Here is a 27,854-nt window from a genome sequence, read left to right on the forward strand (position 1 = left end):
AGTAGGGCGGGCGGGGAGGAGCGGCAGGAGCAGCCCGGGGCTTCGGCCGTTCGCTCTCTCGGCGCTGCGATGGCTCCGCTCCGCTCCGGCCCGGCCTGGTGGCGTCTCCTCGCCTTGGCCATGCTGGGCCCCGTCCTCTACTGCCGGCCGGGGCGGGCTGAGCCGGAGCCGGGCCCAGACCCAGACCCGGTCCCGGCGGCGGAGGAGGACCCGGACTTGGCCCCGGACCCGCACGGGCGGCACCTCTACAGCGCGGAGATGCTGCGGCACGGCGCCGCCGCCGCCCCCCACTTCGTCATGTTCTTCGCCCCGTGGTGGGTATCCGGAGCGGCGGAGCTCGGCTCGGCCCGGCCCGGCGCGGCGCACTCCTGCCCGCCTCTTCCCCTATTGACGTGGCGGCGGGAGGCGGCCGGGCCGGCGGCGGGGGAGGCCTCGGGGTCGCGCCGCTCCGAGTCCCACCAGCCGGAGCCAGGCGGGCACCTTCCCCCTGGGGGCGGCGGGGGGTGCCCGCGTTCAGTGGCAGCCGGGAGCTGCCGAGCGCCGGGCCGCGGAGGGGGAACTGAAGCCTCGCGTGCGCCTAGCCCGGGCCTCCGTGGCCGTGCTGGCGCTGTCGGAGGCTTCAGCCGGGCCGGTCAGCGGTGGCCCCCTCTTTGCTGAGGGCCCTTGGCAGCGGAATGCATCGGCGCCCGAAGCGGCCCCGTGAGCACCCGTGGGTGCCTCCCGCTTGGGGCCTGCCGTGAAGCTGCTCGGCCGGGCAGTGAGGGGGCAAGCACGGTTCTCATGGGCTGGAGCCGGCCCCGACCCCCGGGCTCAGCTTCACGTTGTGCCTCAAAGAGCTCGAGAACCCGCGGCCTCTGCGTGTGGCAGCGGTTGCGATTTGGTGACCGTCATTTACTGTGTGTTCTCAAGTCTCACAAGTGCTTCGGTTGCAACAAGTTATCTTCTCTTTCAATCACTGAATGTAAAGATAAACGCGCAGTGGGAGCACTGTAATGATAGTGCTGTGTCCCCAAGGCTGCAGGTAGCAGTAGCAGAGCTGAAGAGTTCTCACGTTGGCAAGAGACCAAGTGGGCTTATGGCCAGAACTGATATATTTGACACAAGAATAGTTGAGTGGGAGAACAGGGCTTTGCTGGATATTACACTCTCACCGGGCGGTACTTCTCATCCCTGAGCCTTTCTAGTGGTTGTTGATAGTCTTCTGTTTTCTTCATCTCTTCCCCTACCCTTTTTATCTGAGATCCAGTGTAGCTTACTGGGAGTTGTGTTGTTAGTATTAATTGGGTTTGTTTTTCTCAAAGTTTTCTTGAATTTAGTAAAGGGAACAATGTGCAAAAGTAGTGTTTTGATCCTAAGTTGTCCATTGGTGCATGGTGCCATTTAGATGTGAGTCATGACGCTCTTTGAAATTGATAGCAGAGAAGGATTTCCTTTCAAAACTGAGGAACTCCTACTTTTTTTCTGTTATTAATGTCAACTTGTTTATGCAGTATGAAAATGTTAAGCAAAAGCTTGAAAGAGCAGATGCCTGCTTTTGTTCTCTGAAGATCACAGAAGCGGAGGATGACTGACTTGCTGGTGAAGGACCTGTGCCTGGGGCTGCTGTAAGGCCTAAGAAATGCCTGTGCAGAGCAGGAGTGCTTCTGCTCTGTTCTGTTTTCAGGTGATAATATCTGTGCCTGGCTGAGGTTTGACTGATTATTTCACAGACATCGCTAAAACCAGATGGGCTTTGTTTCAGCACACTGTGGGAGATCCTGTGCCAAAAGCACTGTTGCAGAGTCCAGTGTATGCTGCACATCCTCAGTGTGCATCAAAGAGTACACTGGCCTTGCAAACCTGGACCATGCTGTGCCATTGTGAGGATCTCTGCTCAACTCAAGAGTGAGGGAGCTGCATTGTTTCCCAGGCTTGTTGTGGCTTCTCTGAACATTCTTCTCACCCATAGCAAGTGTCCTCCAGATATCTGGGTCTTGAGGGCCTTCAGTCTGGACTTCTGACTCCTGACAGGCAGCAACAGGGCGAGGCTTCAGGTCCAAGGGGAAGAGAAAGACAAAGGGAACATCTGGGTGCTTGAGAGAGGTGCTTATAATCACACCAGTATTTTATCATCAGTGGGATCAGGTGGCACCCTGACAGCCCCGGAGGCTATATTAGAGCCTCTTGCCCTATTCCTAGGTGATATTAATGTGCTAATCTCCTAATGCTTCTCAGAGAGGCATGGGTTTTGGCACTGCTCCCTTTAGTTACAAGGGAGAAGCCTGCCAAACAATCCAACATTAAGCTAGGATTTCCTATCAGATTGCTGTGGATGCTGCTGATGTTGCATTGTCAATGCTACCAGTAAGAGTTGGTTTGGAGACGACACAGCTCTTCCAGATTCTTGACACAAATGTTGCTGAGGGCCTCACTCCCAGACAGCAGCGGTACACACTTGTGTCCTACATTTGTTTCAAATAATGCGGGCTAGTCCAAAAAGAGAGCGTCCTAAGTCATTTGCCATTGGATGTCTAAGGTCTTTAATTATCAAGCTGTCCTCCTTGGTAGCTGCACTTGGCAAGGGACAGAACTATGAGCAGATTACTCTCTTAGTGACACTAGATATTCTTAAGATGTTGGCCATGCCAGCTGCATGTCTACAGAGGAATGAGGTTCCCATGGTTCCTTACCTGCAGAGAGCCTCAGATGAATAGTTTCATTGTGTTATTGTGACCGTTACATATCTTTTCAACATATGTTGTTTCTTGGTAAACCTCTGGAAGTCCACTTAGCTGAATTGGACTTGATCACCAGAGCTTGTTGCTGTTGAATTGTAACTCCGTTGGCTGGATTTTACTTTAGCTGGATTCTTCTGTCTGGAGCAAGACTGGTCCTGTGCTACTTATACCATTATGCCTGTTTATCCCAGGGTCTATGAACATTTTTAACTGGATAATCATTTGTTCTGTATTTTACTGTGGAGCTGCCCTTGCTAGCTGCAGAGCTCAAGCTCTTCTGAGGGCTTCTGGAAATGTCTGTATTCCTCACTGACTGCAGAGAGCTTATCAGTTACTGCAGATTGACATGTATGGTCCCTGTGTACCTTTACATCCCATCTTGCCCGGAAGTCCACCATCCAGTTTTGCAGATGAGAAGTGCTGGTACTGTGGGTGGAGCACTGACCTGGCAACATGAGGTAGAACAGCCTGGTACTCTGTAGATACTACCACAGCAAAATAATCTCCATGCATGAGCACTTGTGGCACATGGCTGCTCAGATTTAAATTGGGCAACCTGTCTGCAAACTCTTACAAATCAGGTTCTTTCATCCATATTTCCTGATGTTAGTGGCATACAAGAAGTAGGGTTTTGGATTTGATTGGTTTTGTTTTTCAGAAGGATGAGTCTTTCATACAGCCTTGTTAGTCTCTTTTGGATCTTCAGTTATATTTGTAAACAGAGATTATGAATGCATACACCTTCCTAGCCTATGTAAGGGAGGGAAGAGCAGGACTCCTCACTGATGTCCAGTTCTCCATCATTGCTGCTCTGACTGCTCCTCCAACCCCACTGACTTAATGTATGAATTACTTGAGATTGCCTAGTTTTCCATGTTCTTTTTTTTAAGAGCAGTTAGTATTAACTTGGTGTTTAAAATCCCCATGACCATGGAATCCAAAATGCTTTTAAGCCAAGCTCCATGAAAGAGTTGACCACAGAGGGACTTCAGTCTGAAGTTAAATATTTAAGGAGTATGTAATTTTAGTAATAACACATGGTGTCCCTTCACCATGATGAGATCATGGTGATCAGAATAAGATCATATGGGAAGTCTGAATTCCCCATATAGTGGGGATACCCCAGATGCTGCACCTGACTTACACGACCTTATTAAGGTCAGAAGACATTATCTTAAAGTAAATCTGTATTTTTTGGGGGGTTTGGGTTTTGGTTTAGTTTGGGTTTTTTCCTAATGATATCAGGATACCTGGAAAGGTGCGAATCCGTGCAGCTTTTCTACAAGTGGATTCAAATCCAGTAGTGTAAGTGAAAATGTTTTAAATGGGAGCAACTTTCTCCAAAGTCCTAATGGTGTTTTGATTGTAACTTACAAAGCAGACTGCTTAGGTCATGCAAAGGGTGATAAGAGCTTTCATACTGTCAGGTTGAAAATGTTTTCTGTTAATGCAGTTATGTATTTTTAGATGTCTTAAAGGGTTGGTAAAAGCATCCATTAAAGAGAAATGAAAATCCATTCCTTAAAATTTTTTCATCTAGTTACAGGAATAGGGTATTACTAGAATGACTTGAAAGACTAAGAAAACTGTGAGAAGAATAATGATGATTTTCTGCTTCTGGGAACCTGCTGTTATAGCAACTGTATGAGGACACTTTTCTGTGTATATGCAGATGTAAATACTTGGTGGTGTGCTGCTGGGCCAAAGTGTGGTATAGGAGGATTTTGAGAGATTCTGTCCAAACATCATGGGTGTAAACTGGAGCATAGGAAGTTCCACGTTAACATCAGGAAGAACTTCTTTACTGTAAGAGTGACAGAGCACTGGAACAGGTTGCCCAGGGGGGTTGTGGAGTCTCCTACACTGGAGATATTCAAGGCCCGCCTGGACAAGTTCCTGTGTGATGTACTGTAGGTTACCCTGCTCTTGCGGGGGGGTTGGACTAGATGATCTATTGAGGTCCCTTCCAACCCTTGGGATTCTGTGATTCTGTGATCAGCCCTGATATGTTTTGTGGCTTGTGAGTTACAGTTCCTGTGACTTGCACAAGCACAAGTGGCCTTACAATAAGGCTAGAAACCGTTACCTTCTTACCTGCCACTAAAATATGCAGTGTATTGAAATGTTAGAGTGGAAAGAAAGCTAGACAGCCTCGCAGGATTTTTCTGGAAAGCTGGAAGACTGAGCGCTTTTCTTAATAGCCTCACTATATTCATGGGGGTGTTCAGTAGGCTTTGTAATGTAAAAAGATAGTAGCAAGAAGCTGTCATTTCCTGATTTTTGCATGTGTTTGCAGTGCCCTACAATTCTTAATGGTATTGACTGTTGCTTAGTGTAACAATGCTTGAGTATGGAAGACTTCTGACTTGACTGTTTTTAAATGCATCAAAATGTCTAACCATTATGCATATAACTTTTCCATAGATTCATTCTCCTCTAAGCAACTGTTAAGCTCTTGTTCCTTCTGTCTCAGGTGTGGACATTGTCAGCGCCTCCAGCCAACTTGGAATGATTTGGGAGATAAATACAACAACATGGAAAACCCACAGGTCTATGTTGTTAAAGTTGATTGTACTACAGATACTCCACTGTGCTCTGAATTTGGTGTCCGAGGATACCCTACGTAAGTATAAAAGGATGTCTACTCCTGTTTCTTTTTTAGTTTTAAATGATACTCTGCCAATTTGTTAAAGCTAACTTCTAAGCTATGTTTTCTGGTGTGTTTCAATATATGAAACACATTTTAAGCTGTTTTACCATGTTACCAAGAATCATGTGATACCTACTACTCTTACTCTCTTAAAGAAGCTGTTTTATACCTTGGAAGATGGCTGTGTTTAAACAAAGTCCAGAATTCTCTGTTTCTTTTCTCTGAGAGTACCTCTTTCTCAAGCAACAGTGCATTACACAGCTGTGATATGCATGATAGAGCTGATCTTTGGTAATGGTACTTTTCAAAAGAACTTGTGACAAGTTTGTCAGTACACTGCACCATTCATAATTCATGTATAGATGATCTTTTAAATTTTTGAGTGAAGTTAATTCTTGTAAAATGATTAATATTGTTATCTAGCATAGCAGTGGTGATGCTATACAGATCTTTTCTAGGTAATTTTGCATGTACTGATCTAGGAGAAATTCACTTGGAGTTTGAGGTTGTTAAACTTATCCTGTTATAAAGGGTATATGGCTTACTACCTCAACTTTGGTAGGCAGAACATGATCTAGAATATCTATGAGAGGCCAGCTTGTATAGTACTTCTGGGTTAAACACATGTGCTCCCTTTTTAGTTGCCACAAAGGAGTAGAGGGATTTTTTTCACTTATGTCTTCTTTAAAGCTTCTTGCAAAAATGAATGGGATTGTTTCAAGCACTTTAGTAATTACTCATCTCAGTGGGAACAGGTGGAGAATGTAGTAATCTGTAGCCCTCCTGCAGCCTGTATTTTCAGTTTCCCACCCTTTACTCACTTTGTGTAGTGTTACTTCTGACCCCGGTAACAGCCTAAATTTAACATATGCTCCTGGCTGCACCCACTTTGATGCAGATGAGTACTATTGAGTAGAAGTTGCGAGTTATAAATAGGTAAGTCCTTGTTGAAATAGGAATTGCCCTTAAGGGCAGTTTGTGTCTTAGTTCCACTAGTGATACTCAGAAACAGGGAATATAGAACTCTGTTCTGGTATCCCCAAAACTGCGTATTTGTGTTTTTGCATATTTGAATAGATTTTATTGTGGTGCTATTCCTTGTAAAATAGAAAGATTGGCAGATACTTTCAGTAAGAAAAAGATGTATGGACATATGATTGCTTCCCCCCCCCCCCCCCCCCCCCAAGGTCATTGGATATCTAGGAATAGTTAGCACTCACTTTTGTCCACTTGAAAAGTGTAAATGATAAGGCAGTCATTTGCTAGTTATAGAAATACAGAGATGAAGGGGAATTAATGATACCAGTTCTCTTCCTGTCTGAGTCAGTTTTGAACTAGCCTGTTTTTAAAAACCTCCAGCAAAGGAAATTTCACAGCTTCCTTGGGCACAGAGGGGTTGTCGCAAGTCCAGGATGTGCTGGTCCCTTCACTGCTTTTCCAAACACCCGTCAAAGGAAAGGCTGCATCCCGTTTCCGTCCCCCAGAGAGTAAAACTGGCTGAGCAGATACCTTTGCTTGTTAGTACAGTTGTCTGAGGATTATTTGGTGCTGCAAAATATTCTCTCAACTAAACTAGAGAAACTTACTCTCATTTGAAGAAAATAAAGGTGTAGATGGCTCTTTAAGCTGATAAGCTCTTTTTTTCTTGTTACTTTTCAAAAGTATTACCATGACGTGCATTTTAGATATTCTGCTTCATTTTTGTTGTTTCCTTCTTATTATGAACTTGCTTCCTGCCCCTCCCCCCCCCCCAAAAAAAAACCCCACTTTACTTTCTATCATCACAAAGAACATTCAAGAATACCTTAAATAAAAAGTGGAAGTGGGAGTTCCTATTTCTTTTGCATATATTTGTATTATGTGTGTTTTCAACACTTTCATATGTTAATTTTTTCCAACTGTAGAACAAGAAGAGAGAGAAAAACAAAAAGCAGTACAAAATGACAACTTGCAAAGGAGAACTGAGGGCTAGTTGACAGTAGTGATTGAAACTATGATTTGCTTTAAAGATAACACTAGGTCAGAAGTCAGTATTGCCCCTTTACCAAATGTATTTCCCATTTTAACGTAAATATTTAATAGTAAATGCTTTAGGTAGTTTATGGAAAAGTTTTGGTAGCTGTTACTAAATGTCAATAATCATTTAGTCTTGAATCCCTACTAGTAGTCACTTATCTCTTTGACCTATTGACCTGTTTGAGCATGTTTTTAATACTTTAATACCACATGAAAAGTCCTACATTCCAAGAGCAGTCATGGAATGAAATGTGAGAAAGAAATTCCTGGGAAGATAAGCATTGGATATTTCTTCTCTGGTGATGCAGAGGTTTGAGCAAAACAAAATTGATGCTTTTTGGCAAACTGAATTAGGATTCATAGGCATTATGAATGAATAACCTTAGAATTGAACACCGGAATGTTTTATTTGTTATTGCTTTATTGGCTGAAGTAGTGTTAGTCTATGTTAATTTTTAACATGGTATTTCTTTTTGCTGTTTTTAAAATATCCTTCAAAAGCTTACGTGGGAATTACTCAGGAAAAAGCATCCTGAGTTCTAGCCATGACCCTTTTAAGTTGAGGGAGATGCCTGATGCTGATATTAATAGTCAAGAGAGCTGTTGCTTTAGCCTGAGCTGTGTTGCTATGGATTAGCAAAGCATGTTTGCTTCCCAAGAATGCTTCCTGTGTGGAAATTTTCACCTCACTCTTTTCTACATTTTGATCCTTTAGCCTAAAGCTGCTTAAACCAGGACAAGAACCTCTGAAATATCAAGGCCCTAGGGACTTCCAGGCACTGGAAAACTGGATGTTGGAGAAACTAAATGAGGAACCATCTGTAAGTGAAAAGGCAATATTGCCTCCTGCAAACTTGCTTATCTGTAATTTCTATAGGTTAAGTTTCGTTTTCCAGGAGGAAATCTGCTCCTGAGAATAAAAGTCAGGTGGCAATAACAATATGAAGCAGCTTCCATATAAGTCAGCTTAATAATTAAAACTGTCATCCTGTAACCTGCCCTTTGTTTCCTGTATTTAAAACTACAGCACATAACAGTTTTAAATGCTTAGCATTTTGACATTTTAAGATACAATTCTTAGTGTTAATTCAGTTGACACCTGTAGGCCATAATGTTTATAGATTAAGAAGAGCAATTTAGCTATAATGCATTATAAATTGCATTTGTGTTGGGCTTAATTACCTCTTAAATCATGAATGCTGATCAGTTATCAGATAGTCTGATAATGTTGAAGCCTAAAGAAAGGTTTTAAAATAATCAGTTGGGTAAGTTAAGCTAATACTATCTCTAAGAAAACCCTTGAGTTTAGGGATAGCATTTACATAAAGTAGCCAGGCCTTGCCTAAAATTAAATTTGATTGCTTTTGCTAATCTGGATAAATCTGTAACGATTGCTGAACCACAGTTAGAATGTGATTATATTGAAACAAACATGGTATTTTTAATTAAACAGTAAATGCTGAAATATTTGAAGACATGTACTTTGAGGTTCTTAAATTCATTCCAGCTCTGACCCTCATACCTAGAAAGTTGCTTTTGACGAAGTGCCAATGGTTTTGCTGCAGGTTATACCTATGAAGTGTGTGCTCTATTCCCATTGTTGCTGTCTGCATGGAGCCATTAGGTCCCTCTCTCTGGCAATAGGGGAGCAAGAAAAGATCTTTTTCACCAGCTATTTTTAAATAGCCCAAAGACCACTGGAACGGGTGCAATGGCAGATGTGTGATGCTAGGAAGGAACTGTTACGTAATCTAAGTGTACTAATATATGGTGATGTGATGAATGCTGTAGCAGTTATTGTGCTCTCTCACTGTACTACAGCATGGTGAAATTCCAGTGACTGCTAGCTCTGCTAGCTCTTTTCTGTGTGGTTGTCTTTTTCACATTTTGCTTTCAAGTAGTTGTTCGTTAGGAAACATTATGATATCTAAATCAAGCTAAATAAAGACATTGCTGTAGGAATTTAAAATTTCAGAGTTTACAACACTACCAGAGAATGGTGTGATACAGGAATCAAATATTGTTTATTTACTGTACAAGGCAAATAAAAGTGTTTTTTTTTTTTCTCATTAATAGGATCCAGAATCTGATGTGGAACCACCAAAAGCCCCTGAACCTAAGCAGGGAATGTACGAACTCTCAGCAGACAATTTCAAGATGCACATAGCAGAAGGTAACTATTTTTCTCGTGAGCAAGGGACCCTTCCTTACAGAGACATCAATAGTGGGAAGTCTGCAACATAAATATTAGTTTTCAAGGTACCTCCTTTCCACTTTTATTTTCCGGTGATGCCTAGTGAAAGAGGATTAAAGTTACAGACTGTGTAAAAATGTAGTAGTGTGTTTACGCATTGCATGCCATGCAAAAGTTTAAGAAAACCACCCCACTCAGAAGGCAGTAAAACTAAGGCACATAATCACATGGAAGAAGCTAACAGGTCTTGCTTGACTAAACTGTTTCTTTCCTAGAGTGCCTTGCCACTCACTTTATGTTTTTGCCAGTCCAGTTTCCTCTTTCACTGGATGCTGGCTTATTTTTACTCCCAGACTGCTGTTCTGGATAAATATAATCCACCCACTTCATCCTTACTGCCCCATCCCACTCCAGTCTGGCCACTTATTTAGCTTTCTTCCTCCAGAATTTCATGTGGGCAAAACACTTCACTTGTTTGGCCATTTAAAAAAATATTTTGTCTGGAAGCTTTTAAATTAATGCCAGGATCAATACCTAACATGGGAAATTTTACCAGCCACGTGATGGCTTTTTTAGAGAATGAGAAGAATCTTACCATACAACTTTGAGCTGTTATAACAAGAGATGATCTCTGTTTTCCTAAAAAACAAAGGCTGGATTAAATTAACATCTGTATCCATGTGATACCACCAGTGAGGTGGATACTTGAGCTTCTTAAAGCAATCATTCATTGATTAGAAATATTTTCAAGTGTAAAAGAGCATTTTATGCAGCTAACTTAAAATTTCCCAGCCTGTGTGGCTTAGCACAGAATTACAACAAAATTCTTTGTGAATTTTTCCGTAAGCTCCCAGGGAGATGCTAAGCATTATAAAACTTAACAGTCTGAGAAGATAGCTAAGTTTAGTGTATCTTTAAATGCTTTAATATTTTTATTGTAATTTTCTTATATATCTATTTGCATTCATAGAGGAGACATTCTCATGGTCATATCCAATGGCTGAGCAGGTTTATGATCATTTCTGAAGCTGCTGAGGTCTCTCCGACTTCAATTACAGAAAGTTCAGTACTTAAATGTCATAGGACCATAGGTTTGGGTTAGAAGGGACCTTAAAGACAATCTAGTTCCAACATCCCTATCACTGGCCCCATCCAACCTGGCCATGAGCACTTCCAGGGATGGAGCAGCCACAGCTTACTGAGGCAGCCTGTTCCTGTGCCTCACCTCTCTCACAGTGAAGGATTTCTTCTTTATATCTCACCTGAATCTACCCTCTTTCAGTTTAAAGCCATTCTCCCTTGTCCTGTCTCAAGATGCCCTTGTAAAAAGTCCCTCTCCAGATTTCTTCTAGGCCTCCTTTAGGTACTGGAAGGCTGTTACAAGGTCTTCCCAGAGCCTTCTCTTCCCCAGGCTGAACAACCCAAATTCTCTCAGCCTGTCTTCACAGGAGATGTTCTCCTACCCTCTCATCATTGTGGCCCTCCTCTAGATGCGCTCCAATAGGCCCACATCTTTCTTCTGAGAGAACTCCAGAGCTGAATGCCATACTCTGATGGTGGGGTCTCATGAGAGCAGAATAGAGGGGCAGGATCACCTCCCTCAACCTGTTGGTCACGCTCCTTTTGATGCAGCCCAGCATACAGTTGGCTTTCTGGGCTACAAGCCCACACTGCTGGGTCATGTTGAGCTTCTCATCAACCAACACCCCCAAATCCTTCCCCTCAGGGCTGCTCTCAATCCATTCTCCACCCAGCCTGTGTTTGTGCTTGGATTGCCCTGACCCAGGTGCAAGAACTTGCACTTGGCCTTGCTGAACTTCCTGAGGTTTGTGCTTGCCCCACCTGTCAAGCCTGTCATGGTCTTTCTGGATGGCATCACTTCCCTCCAGCACGTCGACCGCACCACACAGCTTGGTGTTGATGGCAGGCCTGCTGATGGCGCACTCAATCCCACTGTTCGTGTTGCCAGTAGAGATGTTGAACGGCACCATTCCCAACACTGACCCCCGAGGGATGCCACTCATCACCAGTCTCCTCTTGGACATCAAACTATTTTAACAGGAGGCTTAGCAGTTCCAGCTAGAAGGTTAACTTTCATTCTTAAAAAGTCTCCCTTTACCTTTTTCATGTTCTAGGGTAAAAAAGATTTTGTTTCTGTCGTGGAGGAGGGTATATCATAGAGTATGTGGCATGGAATAGCTGATTTTGACTAGATATTTATTCATAAGAAATTTCAGTTTGCAGTTTGCTTGACTGAATACGCAGACCAGGCAAGTTAAAGTACAGTATTACTGCAGTTTCCATTTCCTAGTTATTTTGTGATGTCTTTCCCCTGACCTCCTGTTGTGAACAAGCCCTCAAATTGGAAATGAATTCTAGTAGTATCAGCCCAAAAGTAGTCTTCAAAGGATTATGAATACTTTTGTTAGAAAGAGCCATTCTCCAGTTGTTAAAAAAAGCCATTCTCCAGTTGCTGTTGTTTCCTTCAAATTAGTTTTTTTCTTTGTTTTAATTGAGTTAATTTTTATTTCATATTAACAGTCTTGCCTTGATGTGTGCAAAACAGTGCAGCATCTTGAATTAATACTAATCTCAATTGAAGGAAATTAATTGAAGGAAATTACTTGAAGGAAATTGAAGGAAATAGTACTCTGCAACTAAGATTATACTTTTAAGCTGAAAGTCTCTATAAACCACTGCAGCAGTCTACTAAAGGCAGTGGTTCCTGAGTAGTTAACATGAAAATACAAAGAGCAGGGCAGAAAAAAGGGAATGTAAAGCTGAACAAAATGATTTAGGTAGTTCATTGGCTTAATGCAGTGGTGTTTCCTAATGAATATGTGAGTTTAAGTCTAATAATTGCTTTCATTTATGGTGTTATGAACACACATGCCTTGGTGGTTCTTTCTACTCTCTAATAGGTCAAGTGATGGACATGATAGAATTAGACATTTTGGCCAATGGTTAGGTTAAAATTATCAGCTTTAATATCTCATTTGTTGGCTTTAAGTTGTGAAGCTGTTTGGATTTTCAGGGAAATTGGCAACACTGGGACTGCATACAGTATGGAAAAGCTAATTGCTGAAGCATTCTGTCCTGGCCTTTGATTTACGTGTTTCCTATCTTTAATTCAGGAAATACCATGATAAATTTGCAGTCTGAGATTAGAACCTAGTCTTTAACTGCAGCCAGATTCATTCCAAATGAGTTAAATGTGTTTTTTCTTTTTCTTTTTTTCTTTATTTTTTCCCCCTTCGACTTAAAAGGTAATCACTTCATCAAATTCTTTGCCCCTTGGTGTGGTCATTGTAAGGCTTTGGCCCCAACCTGGGAACAGCTGGCTCAAGCCTTTGAGCATTCAGAAACTGTCAAGATTGGCAAGGTAGGTGAAGTACTCTTCATCTAAAAGATGTTTTGTGTGAATTGCATGTTTCAGCCAAGTATCATAGCTTTTGTGCTTTGATTTGCAAATAACAATTGTTTGTTTGTCACCTCTTAAATACTTCTATAGTCACAGCTTCTATTTTAATTTGGTGATTTTTTCCCCACCTCATGCATCCACAGTTGACAGGACTCCCTTATATTAAGCAAGGACTTGTTAGAAACACAGCTAGCTTCCTGTATTTGAGAGAGAAAGACGGGAATAAGTCCGATACTTCATATGCATGGAGTAATATTTTGAGATTTGTTTTTATTATGCTTCCCCTTTTTCAGAACTTGATAGATGTCAGTATTTATTTTGAATGGGAAGGTGACTTTTAATTTGCTATTTAACACACTGGATTCCTTAACAAGCTTTAGCTCTTCAGGGCTCCTTATGATGAATTATTTCTTGATTGGTTGGGTTTTTTCCCCTTTACCTCCCTAGAACTTTCTGAAGGTTACAGGAGGTCTTCACCTTAAAAACTGATATCTTGTCCTGCTTTACTATTTCTCTTAGGGTTGATAACCAGGTTCTGTGGTGTATTTACCATGGGAGCTTGTTACTTGTACGTGGAGTGACTTCTGTGCTGAGGTATGGAGGTGGTCTGGCAATTGCAGTTACTGGCTTTATTTGCTGACCCATACCTAAGTCCAGGTGGCTCATGATGTGAATCCCTCTGTACTTGCCAACAGTGGAAAACTGACAGGGCTCAACTTCCATATCCTTAAGCTTTCCAAGTGGTACCAGTGGTCTGAAAGACTGCCTAATGGTTAACAGTGTTGTCAGTCCTGCAGAGGGACAAAAACTCAGCTGTCTTCTCTGCCTCTGCCCTCATAGCACTTTCGCTGTTACTGGGGGTGATGAGCTTGACTTTTTTTATTTATTATTTTAATGCTTTTGAAAATCCACAAATTGAGGTACGCTGTAGATGTAGAGCAGGGCAGCATAGCTGAACTTCATAGAGAAGACATACATGTATTTATGTATGAAAAAAATTGAGACCTGGATTTAAAATTGAATTCTCTCTAGAATAAAATACTGCAGGCTATTGCTCCCTTGATGTTGTCTATATCAAATGTTGCATCTGCTGATTTACTTTTTGAGAACCTTGCTTGCTGTCTGGTAAAATCTTTGCTTAGCTTAAGCAGCTTCTTGAAGTTATCATTCTCTGTTACCCAGAGAAAAACTAACAAAAAAATTCCAAAAGTTTTGTTTTATTCACTTGTCTGTCATGTTTGCAGTTATTCTTACTGGTAGTTCCATTTAATAAAGCCACTGAGATTTGTCTGGATGCCTAATCAATTTTGTGAACATGTATACCTTGTGAAACTATTTGAAACATGTCTTGGCTAGGATTGTAAGTCTGTAAGTAAACAGGAAACATGCCTGTTTCTGAGAAGATTGAACCATGACCGTCATGTATTTTGGGAGAATAGTTTTAATAGAATTAACAGCAGAGATATCACTGACAGGATGCTCTTTAATCTTTAGAATTGATCTTCAGTGATCTTGAGCAAAGTGTTTCTAATATAAAATTCATAATCCAAACTCTGTGTCGAGCAGTGACTCCAGTGCTGAAGTTATCTTTTTTTCCTGCTTCAAAAAATATGATAAACTGATAACTTTACAGATTGGTTTATGACATATTAGAATTGAATGTTGCTATGCACTTGGAACTTCCCTTGCGGTAAAGTTAACTTGGTAGCTGTTGACATGCCTTCTGAAATCTTTGAAGAGTAGGCTTCTAAAAAATGGATGAGCCAGTATATCTTCATTTTAAAGCTCTCTCACATTAGCATTTTGTATTTTATTGTTCATACAGTGATTTTATTCATTGAGAATACCAAGTACTTTTTGACTGGAATATTTAATTATGTCTTCATTGTTCTTTGCAACTGCTACTACTTCTTTCTTGTCCGTACCTCCCTCCCTGATCCCTCCTAAAACAAAGTAATAAAATAATCAAGCAGACACAGAGCCTCTCAGTTATACAACCCAACCACTGTTAGGAAGGCAGACATAATCATTCTCAAGGCAGTACTTGGTACTGAATTTTGCCAACCCCTGTATCGCTTGTTCCTGTATTTTTCTGAGATTGTAAACATCAGGGAGGCTATGATGCTTGTTGTATGTTTATTTTATGCACTCAATTGTTTATTTATTTTATTTATTTATTTTAAACTATAGGTTGACTGTACCCAGCATTCCAAAATCTGCTCTGAAACCCAAGTTCGTGGCTATCCCACGCTCCTGTGGTTTAGGAACGGTGAAAAGGTGAGTCTGCAAGCTCAGCAAAAGATAAGACCATTTTTTCTGAATAATACTTGGACTGTGTGTCATGGGAAAACTAGATCAAGAGGGTATATATGAAAGTTTGCTTGTGAGAGAAAAGGTGGTGGAGGTTCAGTTGGATACTGGAAGAGGTATACTTTATCTACAAATAAAAGATACTTTCTGTCTCTTTACGCTCTGCAACTAACTGATACGATGTTCATAAATCTGTAAACGGGATCTCCAGTTATTCTACTGTGCAAGAGAAATCGGGGTTTCCTTCATCTTAATACCTTACCTCCTATGGAACACAAAACCATGGATGACATAGAAATAATTTTAAAAGTATATAATTTTCACAGTGTGTGTCACAAGGTTTTCATCTGTAAGTGGTACCTGAGTGATGTAATTTCCTTCTTATAAATCTGAACACTTCATATGACAACGAAAGTCCTGTGGGCCCAGTTGACACTTTTCCTTGTAGCAATTAAAAAAACTACAATATTCTGAAGTAAAATATTTATAAATAACCATGTACACAAGCAGCAGCAAATAAACATATAAATAGTAGTGTTGCTTATCATATGTTTCACACTTTCAAGATTAATTAAATATGTGAGTCCAGGGGAGGGCCACAAAGATGAGCCGAGGGCTGGAGCACCAATTTTGTGAAGACAGGCTGAGGGACTTGGGCTTGTTCAGCCTGGAGAACAAGCCAGGGAGACCTTAGAGAGCAGCCTTCCAGTACCTAGAGGAGGCCTACAAGAAATCTGTGCCTTTTTACAGGGGCGTGTAGTGACAGGACAATGGGTAGTGGCTTTAAACTGAAAGAGGGTAGGTTTAGATTAGATGTAAAGAAGTTCTTTAGTGTGAGGGTGGTGAGATGCTGGAACAGGTTGCCCAGAGAAGTTGCAGGTGCCCCATCCCTGACAGTGTTCAAGGCTGGGCTGGATGGGGCTTTGAGCAACCTGGTCTTGTGGAAGATGTCCTTGCCCATGGCAGGGGGTTGGAACTACATGATCTTTAAGGCCCCTTCCAACCCTAACCAATCTAAGAAATAAAAACAGGTCTGCATGCAGAGAACCTAGAACTCTTCTTTCAGCTCTTATCTGCTGAGTTTTGGAGGGCTTTGCATTCATCTTGCATTCCTTTTGAACATCTGCGGTGTCAGAGTTGTTTTACTACTCAGTCCAGTTTAGTGGCTGTTGCCTGTGGCAGTTTTCTGGCGCTCTAAAGAGAAATTAGCCATAAATACATACCAGTGCCTGTGAGGTTTGGCATAAGCACCCCTGTAAGATCAGACACTCCGGAGAATTTAATGAAGCAGCGCTGGGATTTTTGAATTCCAGCCTGATTCACACCAGAAATACATGATCTTGTTACTGCTTGAGCAGTGGTGACTGGCACATCTCAGAGGCAGATATGGAAGCTGAGGGAATGCTCAAGTCAAACATGGTGGTGTGCCCAAGGTTAGAGGTGGTTTCAGTTAATTAAATGTGGGAAGTGTTTTGCTGTTTATCCAGGATAGTTTTTCACCTGGTTTGTTTTTATTTTTCAGATAGCTACAGATGGCAAGATACCTTGCCAGAACCATGCTGTCTTCATCTAGAAAAGTTAGCTGTGTTTTTTCTCGACCAGCCAGATCAATATTTTTTCTTGACCCTTTGTAATTATTGAGGTTTGAATTGCTCAGTTATTTCCATCAGGAGTGCAGTGAAAGAAAAAGTCAGATCACTGCTCTTGTATTTGCTAAAACTGAATCTCAGCTGTTAGTCTGAACAATGTATTTTGGTTGACATCAGGCTGGCTTTTCTCCATTGGCAGTGTGGTATTCCCTGGTGGCATACTGCCACCAGAATCACGTTTCTTCATGGGCTGATACAATATATTCAAACAAAAGAACAAACAAACACAAAAATCCCCACAAAACTCCACAACAGTTTTCCACTAATCTGATCAAGAAATTCCTGGAAATCTCTCTTGCTGCTCTTATACTGTTCGGTAATGGAGAGGAGGAGGAGGAGAACTGCTTCAGCCATCCAGCCCTATTGTCCAGCCCTATTGTTACAACTTAAGTCTGGCATCACACCATACTTCTTGGTTAGATGCAGCAGAAACCCTGGGAGGAATGAGTGGGCATTGCCACTGCCCTGCTGAAATGGATGCAAATAAGCAGGTACAGGCTTCTTTCATCATCTTAGATTAATTCTTTTGTGATTTAGACCAGTGTGGGGAAAGTAGCTATAGTTACAAGTAACATTATGAATGACAAAAGTGTTAGAAAGAGTTCCAAAAATGTGGGAAAGAGTTGAAGAGGAGTCTTTTCTTCCTTCCAACATACGGAAGATTGCATGCTGTTTCTTGAAGATTATTCCTCATCTGTGAGAGGGAATGTATGTTCTAGCCCACACCTCATGGGATCAAAACTCATAAATTCTACTCAAAATAGATATATAGTGTCTCCAAGAGATGGTCTTTTGTTTGAACAGAGAAAATAGCACTGATTTTTCACGAAGAACAGTATGGGCAGTCACGCAAGAGCCAGTTTGGAGATGGCCAACAGTAGATTTGAATGACTAGAAACTGCTCGGAGGTGCTCTGATTTCTTGTTCTCTAGAGTTGTGAAAGTACCTGAGATACGGGGAAGCAACTAAGGCAAACCATGGCTTCTCATAGATCTTGCTGGTTGAGGGCTTTCTGTGCAGGTTCAAAGGTGTGACTTGACTTTCATGAGACTGGTGCTGTTGGAAATACCTGCCCCACAGCAGGCAGCTGTTGTCTCTTGCTCCTAGGTTAACTTGGTTGCCTGGAGACCATTGCCTTACTGTTTGGGTTTTCCAAGAGTGTGTGACAAGTGTGTTGATCAGCAACTATGTAGTCAGGTGACATGCAAGTTGGGTCTTTCAGCCCTGTCAAAGCACTGGACAGAGCTCTTGTGGTAACAGATACCACCATGAAACAGGGATAGCTACTTATTGTATCAGCTGTTGTTTCTTCCAGTAGCTTCTAGGTTAAAAAAACCCACCAAAGACCTTGAAAGATCTGACTAGAGTGATAGATGAAGGTCAAAGTGGAAAAGTTCCTAGAATTTGCTTCTATGTTTCTGAAATACCTTTCATTTCAAGGCAATTTTAGATTGTTCCCTTTTGGGACTGAAGAGTCTATGGCAAATGCTGAAGATATGGAGTGTATGGAATGCCGTGGAAAGGTTTAACGACTAGCTAATCATATGTATTGTGAATATGCTTGCATTTGGCTGTGTTAGTTTTTTCTGGTAGTTATTTCCTAATTATTTATTTGCTAGATTAACTGCATATATACACTTGCACAAACTGTTTTGTAATTGTAGAATGACCAGTACAAAGGGAAAAGGGACTTCGACTCCTTAAAAGAATATGTGGATTCCCAGCTACAGAGCTCTGGGAAAGAGCCACCAGCAGATAAACCTGCTGAAGCCCCGCAGCCACCCGCAGAACCCACCCATGTTGAGGTAAGTGTTTCTGCACTTTGCAGCGATGTTAGACGTGTTCAAACTGCTTCAGCAGCCCATCTGAGTCTTCCATGAATTTCTCTCTCTGATAGCTTGGCGATTTCTAGATGTAAACTACCAAATACTTTCCTGGTTATTTTTTTAGTAATTAAGGAGTGGAATCAGACCATAATTCCTAGTGATGCATTTATTAACCTGATGAATTCAGGTTAAAAAGGAAAAGGAAAAAAAAAATTGAGCTCTGTTTTTATGGTTTAACTAGAAGAAGTGTGGTCTTTTTTAGCCTGCAGAACTGCTGGCTTCTTGGTCTGTATGACAGCATGTTTCATCAGTATAGAGGTGAATGTTTCTTGCAAGATTCTCACTTGAACTCAGGAAGATGGCACATGCTGCTAAGCCCCAAAAAAAGGCCAGGGTCCTATGCTTATAAACTATCTGCAGAAACAATAAACAAGCAAAGATTATAAAGACTGATCTAAAAGTGGCAAGGAACATGTCCTGTGACAAGAATACTCCTTGGGCTGGGAGGCTTATTTTAATCCTGGCTGTAGGAGCTACAGGGGTTGTGAGTGTTGCGAAGGAATTGACAGGAATAACTTTTATCACCTTTGCATAGTTGTACTTGATGTTGTGTAGTTTTCTTTTATAATCATTTTGGTATTTCGTCTGCCATTTTTCTTGTAGATGAATGTATAATTGGTGAGGCTGAGAAATTAAGGGTGGTTCTCAAGCATACTCTATTAGGAAATGTGGAAAACATACTTCTGCCTAGAAAATAAGGGACAGTGATTTACACTCCCTTGTGATTTACACTCCCTTGTGATGCAGAATAAACTTACGTACTTAAAAAGCATCAACATTATTATAGAAATGCAGTTTATATGCAGCTTCTCACAGGAGAATATTGCCCTTCCCAGTTGACTTTTCATAAGTGGCTTACCAAACATGATATGTGTATGCAATTTTCATACCCTTCAATTTTATTTTTTTTTAATTGACCTCATATTTGGGAGATCCCAAGAAGCTGGTGTTAGTACAGTGCAGAAAGTAATTAGTTGGTTTTCTATTTTTATAGAGATAATGCAAACCACATGTGATGCAGATTCCCACTTAAACCTTAAACCAGCACACATGCAAACAGGAATGAATTGTGAGGGGACTTTTTGCCAAATAATCGTATGCACAGTGTAAGGCTCCACTTGTCTTTGCAACTGTACAACACAGCTTTGGATGCCACTAGGGTTGCCCATCTTCATGCACCTTGGGTTCTGGTTTTGTTTTTGTGAATTTTGAAACAAGGTGCTAGCCCATGTAGCCAGCACACACTGACAGCATTCACAATCAACAGCCCACAGCTGGTGCCACAGGCAGCAAAAGCAATTGAGTTCAGACTCCAAGTTTGTGTCCCAATGTTGAGCCCCTACATGGATTCCCCCATGTCTTACATAGGCCAAGTACTTGCCGGTCATTTCACAGAAGCTGTACTGTATGTCCATGAGACTTCTCTCCTACCAGACATGACTAAAATTACTCAATAATTATCCAGATGGATTAAGGCAGAGTGATCAAAAGATGCTTGTGTGATTGCATAAGATGCCTTTTCTTAAGAAACCAAGCTAAAATTGAGCTATCTGATACTAAATTTATTTTTTTTTTGGTTATACAGTTCACATTACTATTCTGATAATAATCTGTGGCTCTTTAGTATTTGTTTTACTGTGTGGGTCATGGGGAAGACGGCATTTATGGGTTTTTCAGATTTGGCATGTTAGACTGTAAATGATGTCTGGAACATCTGATAACCCTGTAGGCAACTCAGAATAGAAGAATACTATTTACTGGTATTTTTTTCTTCTTAATTTATTTGTAATTATTTAATTATTAGGAAGTGTAATTTCTAAATAGTTCTTTAGAGGGTGTAACGCTTAAGTTTAATGAAATAATAATTTCATGAACTAGCAGTTTTTTAATGAAGTGTTTAAAGGTACTGGGTAATTTGTGATTTCGATTTCCTTTTGGCTTCTCTTTATAAAACTCTTACTATGTTTAAAGTAGAATTGGTAATACTGTCAGTTATACTGCTGTTTGGCTTTCATTTGCATTTGAAGCTTTTATAGGCTTGAGATTTGTTTGGGGGTTTTTTGTTTGTTTTTTAATCCCTCCCACCGTTAAGAGTCTCACACAAAAAATGAAGTTTGTTGTGGTTCTGTGCTCTCATGTAAGACTGTCTGTAAGCAATGTGCAAGCCTCCCGTCACTCCCATGCCTTTGCTTCTGATGTTATCAGGAGTAAAAATTACTCCTGGCATCCGTGCGAGTGTGGTGTGGTGACGTCCTCTTGACAGACAAATACGTGTTTCTGGTAAGAGTGTTCTTCTATGTATGTAATGCAGGGATATAGCAGAGGGAGAACAGCTGTCAAGACATCATAGTATGCCTTGAATACCTCATTAAACTCTCATTTATGGCCATTATGTGCTCTGAGCCAACTCCTCTCAGGGCTGTTCCTTCAAACATTTTCATGGCAGTGTATTATAATGAAGGTGGTGGGGTTTTTTTCTTTTTATCTTCCCCCCAGAACTGAAATTTGGATACAGGCAAATGCCTTGAAAACAGGGATGTTTTGTTTTTCCAGTTATGGATGAGATTCACTGTGAAATACACGTTTCTCTACAGCTCTCCAGGGGAGGAAAGTAGCTGAGGAGGTGTACTCCTGCTACTCATTTATATTATCAGTAACATTATCTTTTCCAGTTTGAGTTTCCCTTTCAGGTAGCTAAAAGCTCATTTGGCTGATGTTGCATATACAAAAGGTTTTGACACTTTTATGTTTGTTTTTTGAACAGGCTACAGTGCTCTCTCTCTCTGAAAAAGACTTTGATGCAACCATTGCTAGGGGGATCACATTTATTAAATTCTATGCTCCATGGTAAGTTCATACATCTTATTCAGGATTATTGCTGGCCTAAACTGACGTTGCATTTAGGTCTTTGTGTGTAGTATTGTATTTGTTGTCTGGATCTAAAATGTGAATTTAATGAAACTTGCATGCCATCTTTCTCATCCATTGACCAGTCTCTCAGCCAATAGAAGGAAGCCTGGTGTGGGGGAAGAGATGAAGCTGTATTTCTCTGTGTGAAAGATAACACATCACTGATTTCATCATTAGCCATCCCATTAATGCCATGTATGAAATATAAAAATATCTTTTGTTTGGGGTAGTGGAAGGTCACCATTACAAAGCAACACAAGCAAATGCAACCCATATTTAACTATGCTCAGGAGTATCAAAAGATTGCAGCTTAACTTTGGGAGTAGGCATGAATGCATGAATGTATTTATTATTGTAGGCAAAAAAGTACCAGGGAGAGTGTTGTTTTATGTAATCTCAATGATGCAGTCTTTCCCAGTGTTGTCACCTTTTTTACCTGTGTGATTTACTGCCTGAGAGCCACTTCTGTACTCTCTTATATCTGAAAGACCTGCTTTTGGATGTGGGCAAGTATCTGCCACCACTGTGTTAAGAAATATTCTGCCCATATGCACACACATAGCCCCCTTCATGTTCAGTGCTCTTTCTTCATTCCCTTTATTCCCTCTATGTGCTATGAGGGATTGGTACAGAATCTGTGCATGCGCTCCTACCACACTACCAGGAGAACTGGCTGATAAATGCAGTTTACGCCTGTGCACAAAGCAGTTCCTAGTCTGATTTCTGAACACAGGGCTTGTTGGCACATATAGGAGTTCATTATCTGAGAAAATTTTGTGGAAGAGTTTGAGATGATAAAGGCTCCCTTTTTAATTAACATCTCTTACTAATACTGCACTTAAGTTACATCCTCATCTCATGAGATTCTGATGGGGTGCTGCTGTATCTCACAGATGCCATCAGTGTTGGGTAGTCAGCTGAGACGTGGTGGTTCAGGATGCAATCAGATTCATAAACCAGTGTGTGCTCCCTGCTGCAATATTCAGAAATCCACCATTGAGGAAAATACTTCCTATATTTATGTAGCTGCTATCCTAGTTTTAGCTTTGAAAGTCAGGCTTATGTATACAGTTGTAGTGCTCTGCATATAAAGGACCTTCTCTTCCAAATGGATTAAGTTGTGTAGGGCTCATCAAACACTATTATGTTGCTTGCTAGTTCTGTCTTTCAGTTCGTTTTGGATAAATACTAATGTAAACTTGCATAGTAAGCATAAAATCAGCCTGTTCTAGTAGGTTTTGTGCATGGTCAGAAATGCTTTTATGCTGTCACTGTGTATTAACAAGGTGGCTCAAATATACACTGACTTGCATTAAGAAAACTCTGGCTGAGACATCTTCTATTGTTTTTGTAAATGCCCTGATCCAGTCTCAAGGCAATTATGAGGCTTTTTCACTAACCCAAATAAGCTGCAGCTGGGTTAGAATAGAATGAGCAATGCAGCTTTAAAGTCTGAAGTGCTTTGGGAATTATTCTTGAAGGAAGACAGTAATAAGAAGTTCAAGTTATGAACTTGGCTAAGCCAAGTTCAAAATATAAACAAAATTAATACTTTACTATATATTGGACAAGGAGGCCATTAGGAACTGGAAGAAATTAAATAGGGAAATTAAAATCTCATAAATAATTAAACTTGGGCTATGTCGCTTTAGCACATGCTACCTGAAAATTTAATTTGTACTACAGACATGCTATGCCTTACTTAAAATGTGGGTTTGTTGGTTGGGTTTTTTTCCTCATTTAAATATCCTCTGTGCTCGTCTTTACTTGGCTTCGTATTTTCTGTAGGGTAAAATGTTAATGCACTGAACATCCAAAATAGCATTCCAGATGAGACGAATGAGAGCCAGAAACTACTTCAGTGCTTTACTTACATAAAATCACTCGTTTTCTTAGCTCATTGAGTGACACAATAGTGCAAGGGAGTTGGAGGGCCAAATCATTAGGGGATAGGAAAGGCAGCTGGTTAAACTTACATCCATTGCAGCAAGACAGTAGAGATAGATAGATAAACTGAAAGGTGTATCTGCTAAACAAATCTCCCTCTTTTGTTTCTAGGTGTGGTCACTGTAAGAACTTGGCTCCAACTTGGGAGAACCTTGCCAAAGAGCAATTTCCAGGTTTGACTGATGTCAAAATAGCAGAAGTAGACTGTACTGTGGAACGTAACGTCTGCAGCAGATTTTCTGTAAGTGTGAAAGATCTGAAATGAACAGGATAGTATTGTGTACCAAATGTTAGCAGCTCCAGCATGCAGCAGAGCTGCTGCTACGCTGCAGGTGCCTGGTGACAGCACAGCTGTGTTCTCTGTTAGCCAAACAAGAGGTAGTTAGAACAGCACCTGGTGACACTGTTTCTTTCCTGGCCTGTTTGTCAGACTTGGTCATTCTCATTCTTCGATAAAGCTGAAGAAGTGCCTAATTTAAGAAGCCTCCCTCTCTGAGAGCACACCAAAGCAGTCTTCCTATAGCTAATGCAAAGTTCTATTTCTAGGGGAAATGAAAGTCTTTTGGTACTGGTAGGCAGACAACTGACGATAGAGCTGGAACTGCCATTCCAAGAGCCTAGATTAACATGTATTATCCCAGTCACTTAGCCTAGAGTCATAGAACGGTTTGGGTGGGAAGGGACCTTAAGAAGCACCTAGTTCCAACCACACTCCCATGGGCAGGAACACCTCCCAGTAGACCAAGTTGCTCTGATAAGCTTTAGTTTTATTTATTGCACCTTTCTGTCACTATATGATAAGCATGTCTGTTTGGACTTTGTGAATATGATAACTGGAAATTCTGGAGTGGTGTTTATGTTGGTTTGGTGCTTTTTTTTCCCTCAGTTAAAGTAGTTTATTGTTTTAGAGGGGTTTGGTGTCTTTTCAGTCAGAGTCGGGTAAATACAAGTGAAGGATACCAGTGAATTTTGACATCTGTAACAAGTCTCTGTTGTGTGTGTGTCTTTTGAAGGTACGTGGTTATCCTACACTTCTGCTTTTCCGAGGTGGAAAGAAAGTCAGTGAACACAATGGCACGAGAGACCTTGAATCACTGCATAGCTTTGTCTTGCGTCAGGCAAGGGATGAACTGTAATAAAAGTCAAGTCTGGATGCTCCATCCCTGGCTGTCTCTGTACAGTAGCTGAGGGATTTCAATCATTGCTAATTTTCAAATAGTATATTTGGGGGGAGGAGGGGATTTGGGTGGGGGTTTTTTCTTTGTTTTTAGGAAATTGAATGTACTAAACATTGGTATCTTCCCTCTGTGTGCATTTTAAAGACATCCTACCCTGTGTGCGAAGGAAAAGTAACAAGTAGTTACTGTGCAAACTGAGAATATTTTCAGCATTGGTAGTATTACTGCATTTCTGCCTTCCCGCAATGAAGTGTAAATGGTTTCCTTTGAGACTAAAATACATGAAGAAAACCAGCTTAAGGGCACCAGTAGAATATTTTTGTATTCAGGTTAAATTTGGTTCAAAAGTAATCCTTACAAACTGCCTACCATTACTAGAAAGGTAAAAGCTACAGCTGTGTTGAGTCACTTTTGCCTCTACAACTGTACTTATACCCTGTTTGTCTTAGGATAGCTCTTGTAAGAAATGGAAAGTCATGGGAGGTTGAAAATACACACACCTTTGGAAGATACCAGGCCACCCTGAGCTGGTTATTACCTGTTAATCCTCTCAGCATGGGAGGTCTAGCCATAATGAAAGTGATGGTACTGTAACATGTGCCTGAACATTACTGATGCCATAGTGTACACGTGTCAGGTGTATTGTTGTAGGCTGCTTCTGTCCAGCTCCAGAGGAGTAACTATGCTCTACTTATATAGAGCCAAAGTGAATAGGCGCTATTATAACTGCTCCGTTAATAGTAAACGATCAGTTAGACTTCAGAGCTGATGACATGTGTTTCCTACCCTCGCCTGAATCCAGACTTTGTGTTGAGTAGTACAATGTTTAATTTTTATTTCCCCATTCAGCTCTTCTACAATAGTGTAAAATAGTTCCCCACTCTTCTTCCTTGAGCCTTAACCTTTTTTGAAGCTGTAAGTGTTGATAAGTTTGAATGCCAGGACCATGTGCTCTGTGGTGCCTTGGATTATAATATGGATATATTCTTTGGTGCTTAAGGTGTTCCATGTCAGAAATAACTGAAAGCCAAAGAATTCACACTGCAGAGACTGTCGTGATACAAAGAGAACAGCAAACCAAGGACTGAATTCTGCATGTTGTGTACATAGAAACTCATGGAATGAGGATGGCTAATTTGACTATACTGTCAAGGTGCTCATTTTTGTCCATCGTATGGAGTAGGTTGGGTATTTTTTAGAAAAAAAAAAAAAGGCAAACCAGCAATGAACTTTTAAATCAGTGAATTTCTCCTGGTACTTCACTTCACTTCACTGTCTGTCCAGAACTTTTGTTTCTGTTCAATCTAAAAATGTGTGAGGGTGAAAAAGCCACAGCGAAAGCTAAGTGTTGTACTGGCAGATGTATTAGATCAATGTGTATACTTCTGCCTTAAAGGAAGCCTTTATTATCATGTTTTTAACAACTTTCTAGTGAAGCACAATCTCATGAGTTTCTTGTATAAAATCAGAGTGGTACAATTGTTTACACTGAGATTTTTCTAAATAAAAACTTTTTAAAAAAGCAGTCTTTCTATAAATGATACAGCACAATGAATATACAGTGACAAGTGCAATAAATTATAGCTTGTATTTACAAGAAGCCTTTTAAATGCAAGAATTAGAGGTAAGTGCATTTAATACAAGTTTAATATTGATCAGAACAATTTGCTATTAGCTTCTGCTAGACAAACGGTGGCTACACTATGAATGTATCCTTTATACCAGTTTGTTAGTTGTGTGAGTTGATTGGGGAAGGTTGGCCAAAGACTTGCCTATGTTGTTGACATGCTGTCTTCCTGTAAATAAGTTGTCCAGCCAGAGAATGAATGGCCCCTAAACTTTTACATCTGAATTACAGCTGTTGAAGCATCCCCTCTTCTTTCCCGGGCAAGTGGTAGTAGATGACGCAGCTCCACATGGGGAGTGGAAGGAACTTGCATAAGAGCAAGTGTATGAAGTTATACTTCTCAGTCTAGTAGTGAATGGGAAAGATCAGCCAGCGCCTGAGTTCACACTAATGTTCCTAACACAGGGTGCAGCCAAGCCACCTTATGCTCTTAGGATCAGACTGACTTAAACTGTGCTTGGAGAGTAAGAGAACTGAAACATTTGCTTTGGCACAATTTAAGATGATTACTGTCATGTCACCTAACAGGCTAGGTGTAGTAACTGGGCCTTCTAGACAAAAGACAATTCCTAACCTTAGGAATTTTTTAGTATCCATCTTATACAAGATGGATGCTCTAAGCCTGAAGTACTAACACCACTTTCTTTACCCTAGCTTCCCCTGTCTCTCCCCTCATCCTTCCCCATGTCCCTAAAAAGACTCAGTTGTTTTGGGTGTCCAGTGCCCACTGGTAAAACTGCAGCGCACATCCAAACCTGCTAAATGCCCCCACTGGTAAAACTGCAGCGCACATCCAAACCTGCTAAATGCCAAGCTGCTATGTGAGATTAAGACCATCCCAGACAAATAAAGCACGTGTGGGCATATCACTGCTTTGCGCACCCTGGCTCTGCAATGCTGAGCAGCCTCCGCGGCATTGGGTCAGTCGGTAAGAAGTCCAGCAGTTTGCTCGCACCCCAGCGTGTAGTCCTCACCCCCCCTTCCTCCCACAAGGCACATACATGGTGTTCTGAAAGGTGGTCCATCAATTATTTTTCTCCAAGGTCAGGTAGGTAGTTCATCAAAGCAGGGAAGGTGGTATGGAAGTTCATGGTAGAATCACATAGTCCATGTGAAGACTGTTTGTCAGTGACATCCACAAGCTCTTACTACCATATTCCTGTATTTCTTCAAGATTACATTAGAATTATCATCGAAATAAAGAACAGATATGGCATTTAGTTTGGTAGGTGCACAGCATGGTTTGGGAACATAATCAGGATTCATAAGGTGAACCTGTTGCCAAAAAGAAAACACAAGTGAGACAATCGTAACTCATTTTCAAATTCACCTATTGCTTTGGCATCGAG

The 27,854-nt window shown here is 41.0% G+C and overlaps 2 protein-coding genes across 2 annotated transcripts in view; one reads left to right on the forward strand and one right to left on the reverse strand.

The window, feature by feature from the left end:
* On the forward strand, positions 1–26,403 carry TXNDC5 (thioredoxin domain containing 5). Its single transcript, XM_065667393.1, has 10 exons — positions 1–314; positions 5,191–5,340; positions 8,099–8,204; positions 9,460–9,556; positions 12,844–12,959; positions 15,189–15,275; positions 18,622–18,762; positions 21,608–21,690; positions 23,812–23,941; positions 24,714–26,403. The coding sequence occupies exons 1-10, from the start codon at positions 70–72 to the stop codon at positions 24,834–24,836; spliced, it is 1,278 nt and encodes a 425-aa protein (XP_065523465.1). The 5' UTR covers positions 1–69; the 3' UTR covers positions 24,837–26,403.
* BMP6 (bone morphogenetic protein 6) overlaps positions 26,225–27,854 on the reverse strand; it is a 91,425-nt gene continuing 89,795 nt past the window's right edge. The window contains exon 7 of the mRNA XM_065667392.1: positions 26,225–27,780. Coding sequence (XP_065523464.1) covers positions 27,631–27,780 — 150 coding nt within the window. The 3' untranslated portion in view covers positions 26,225–27,630. The remainder of the gene's footprint in view (positions 27,781–27,854) is intronic.

Source organism: Lathamus discolor, chromosome 2 (genome assembly GCF_037157495.1).
Source record: "Lathamus discolor isolate bLatDis1 chromosome 2, bLatDis1.hap1, whole genome shotgun sequence".
Taxonomy (NCBI): domain Eukaryota; kingdom Metazoa; phylum Chordata; class Aves; order Psittaciformes; family Psittacidae; genus Lathamus; species Lathamus discolor.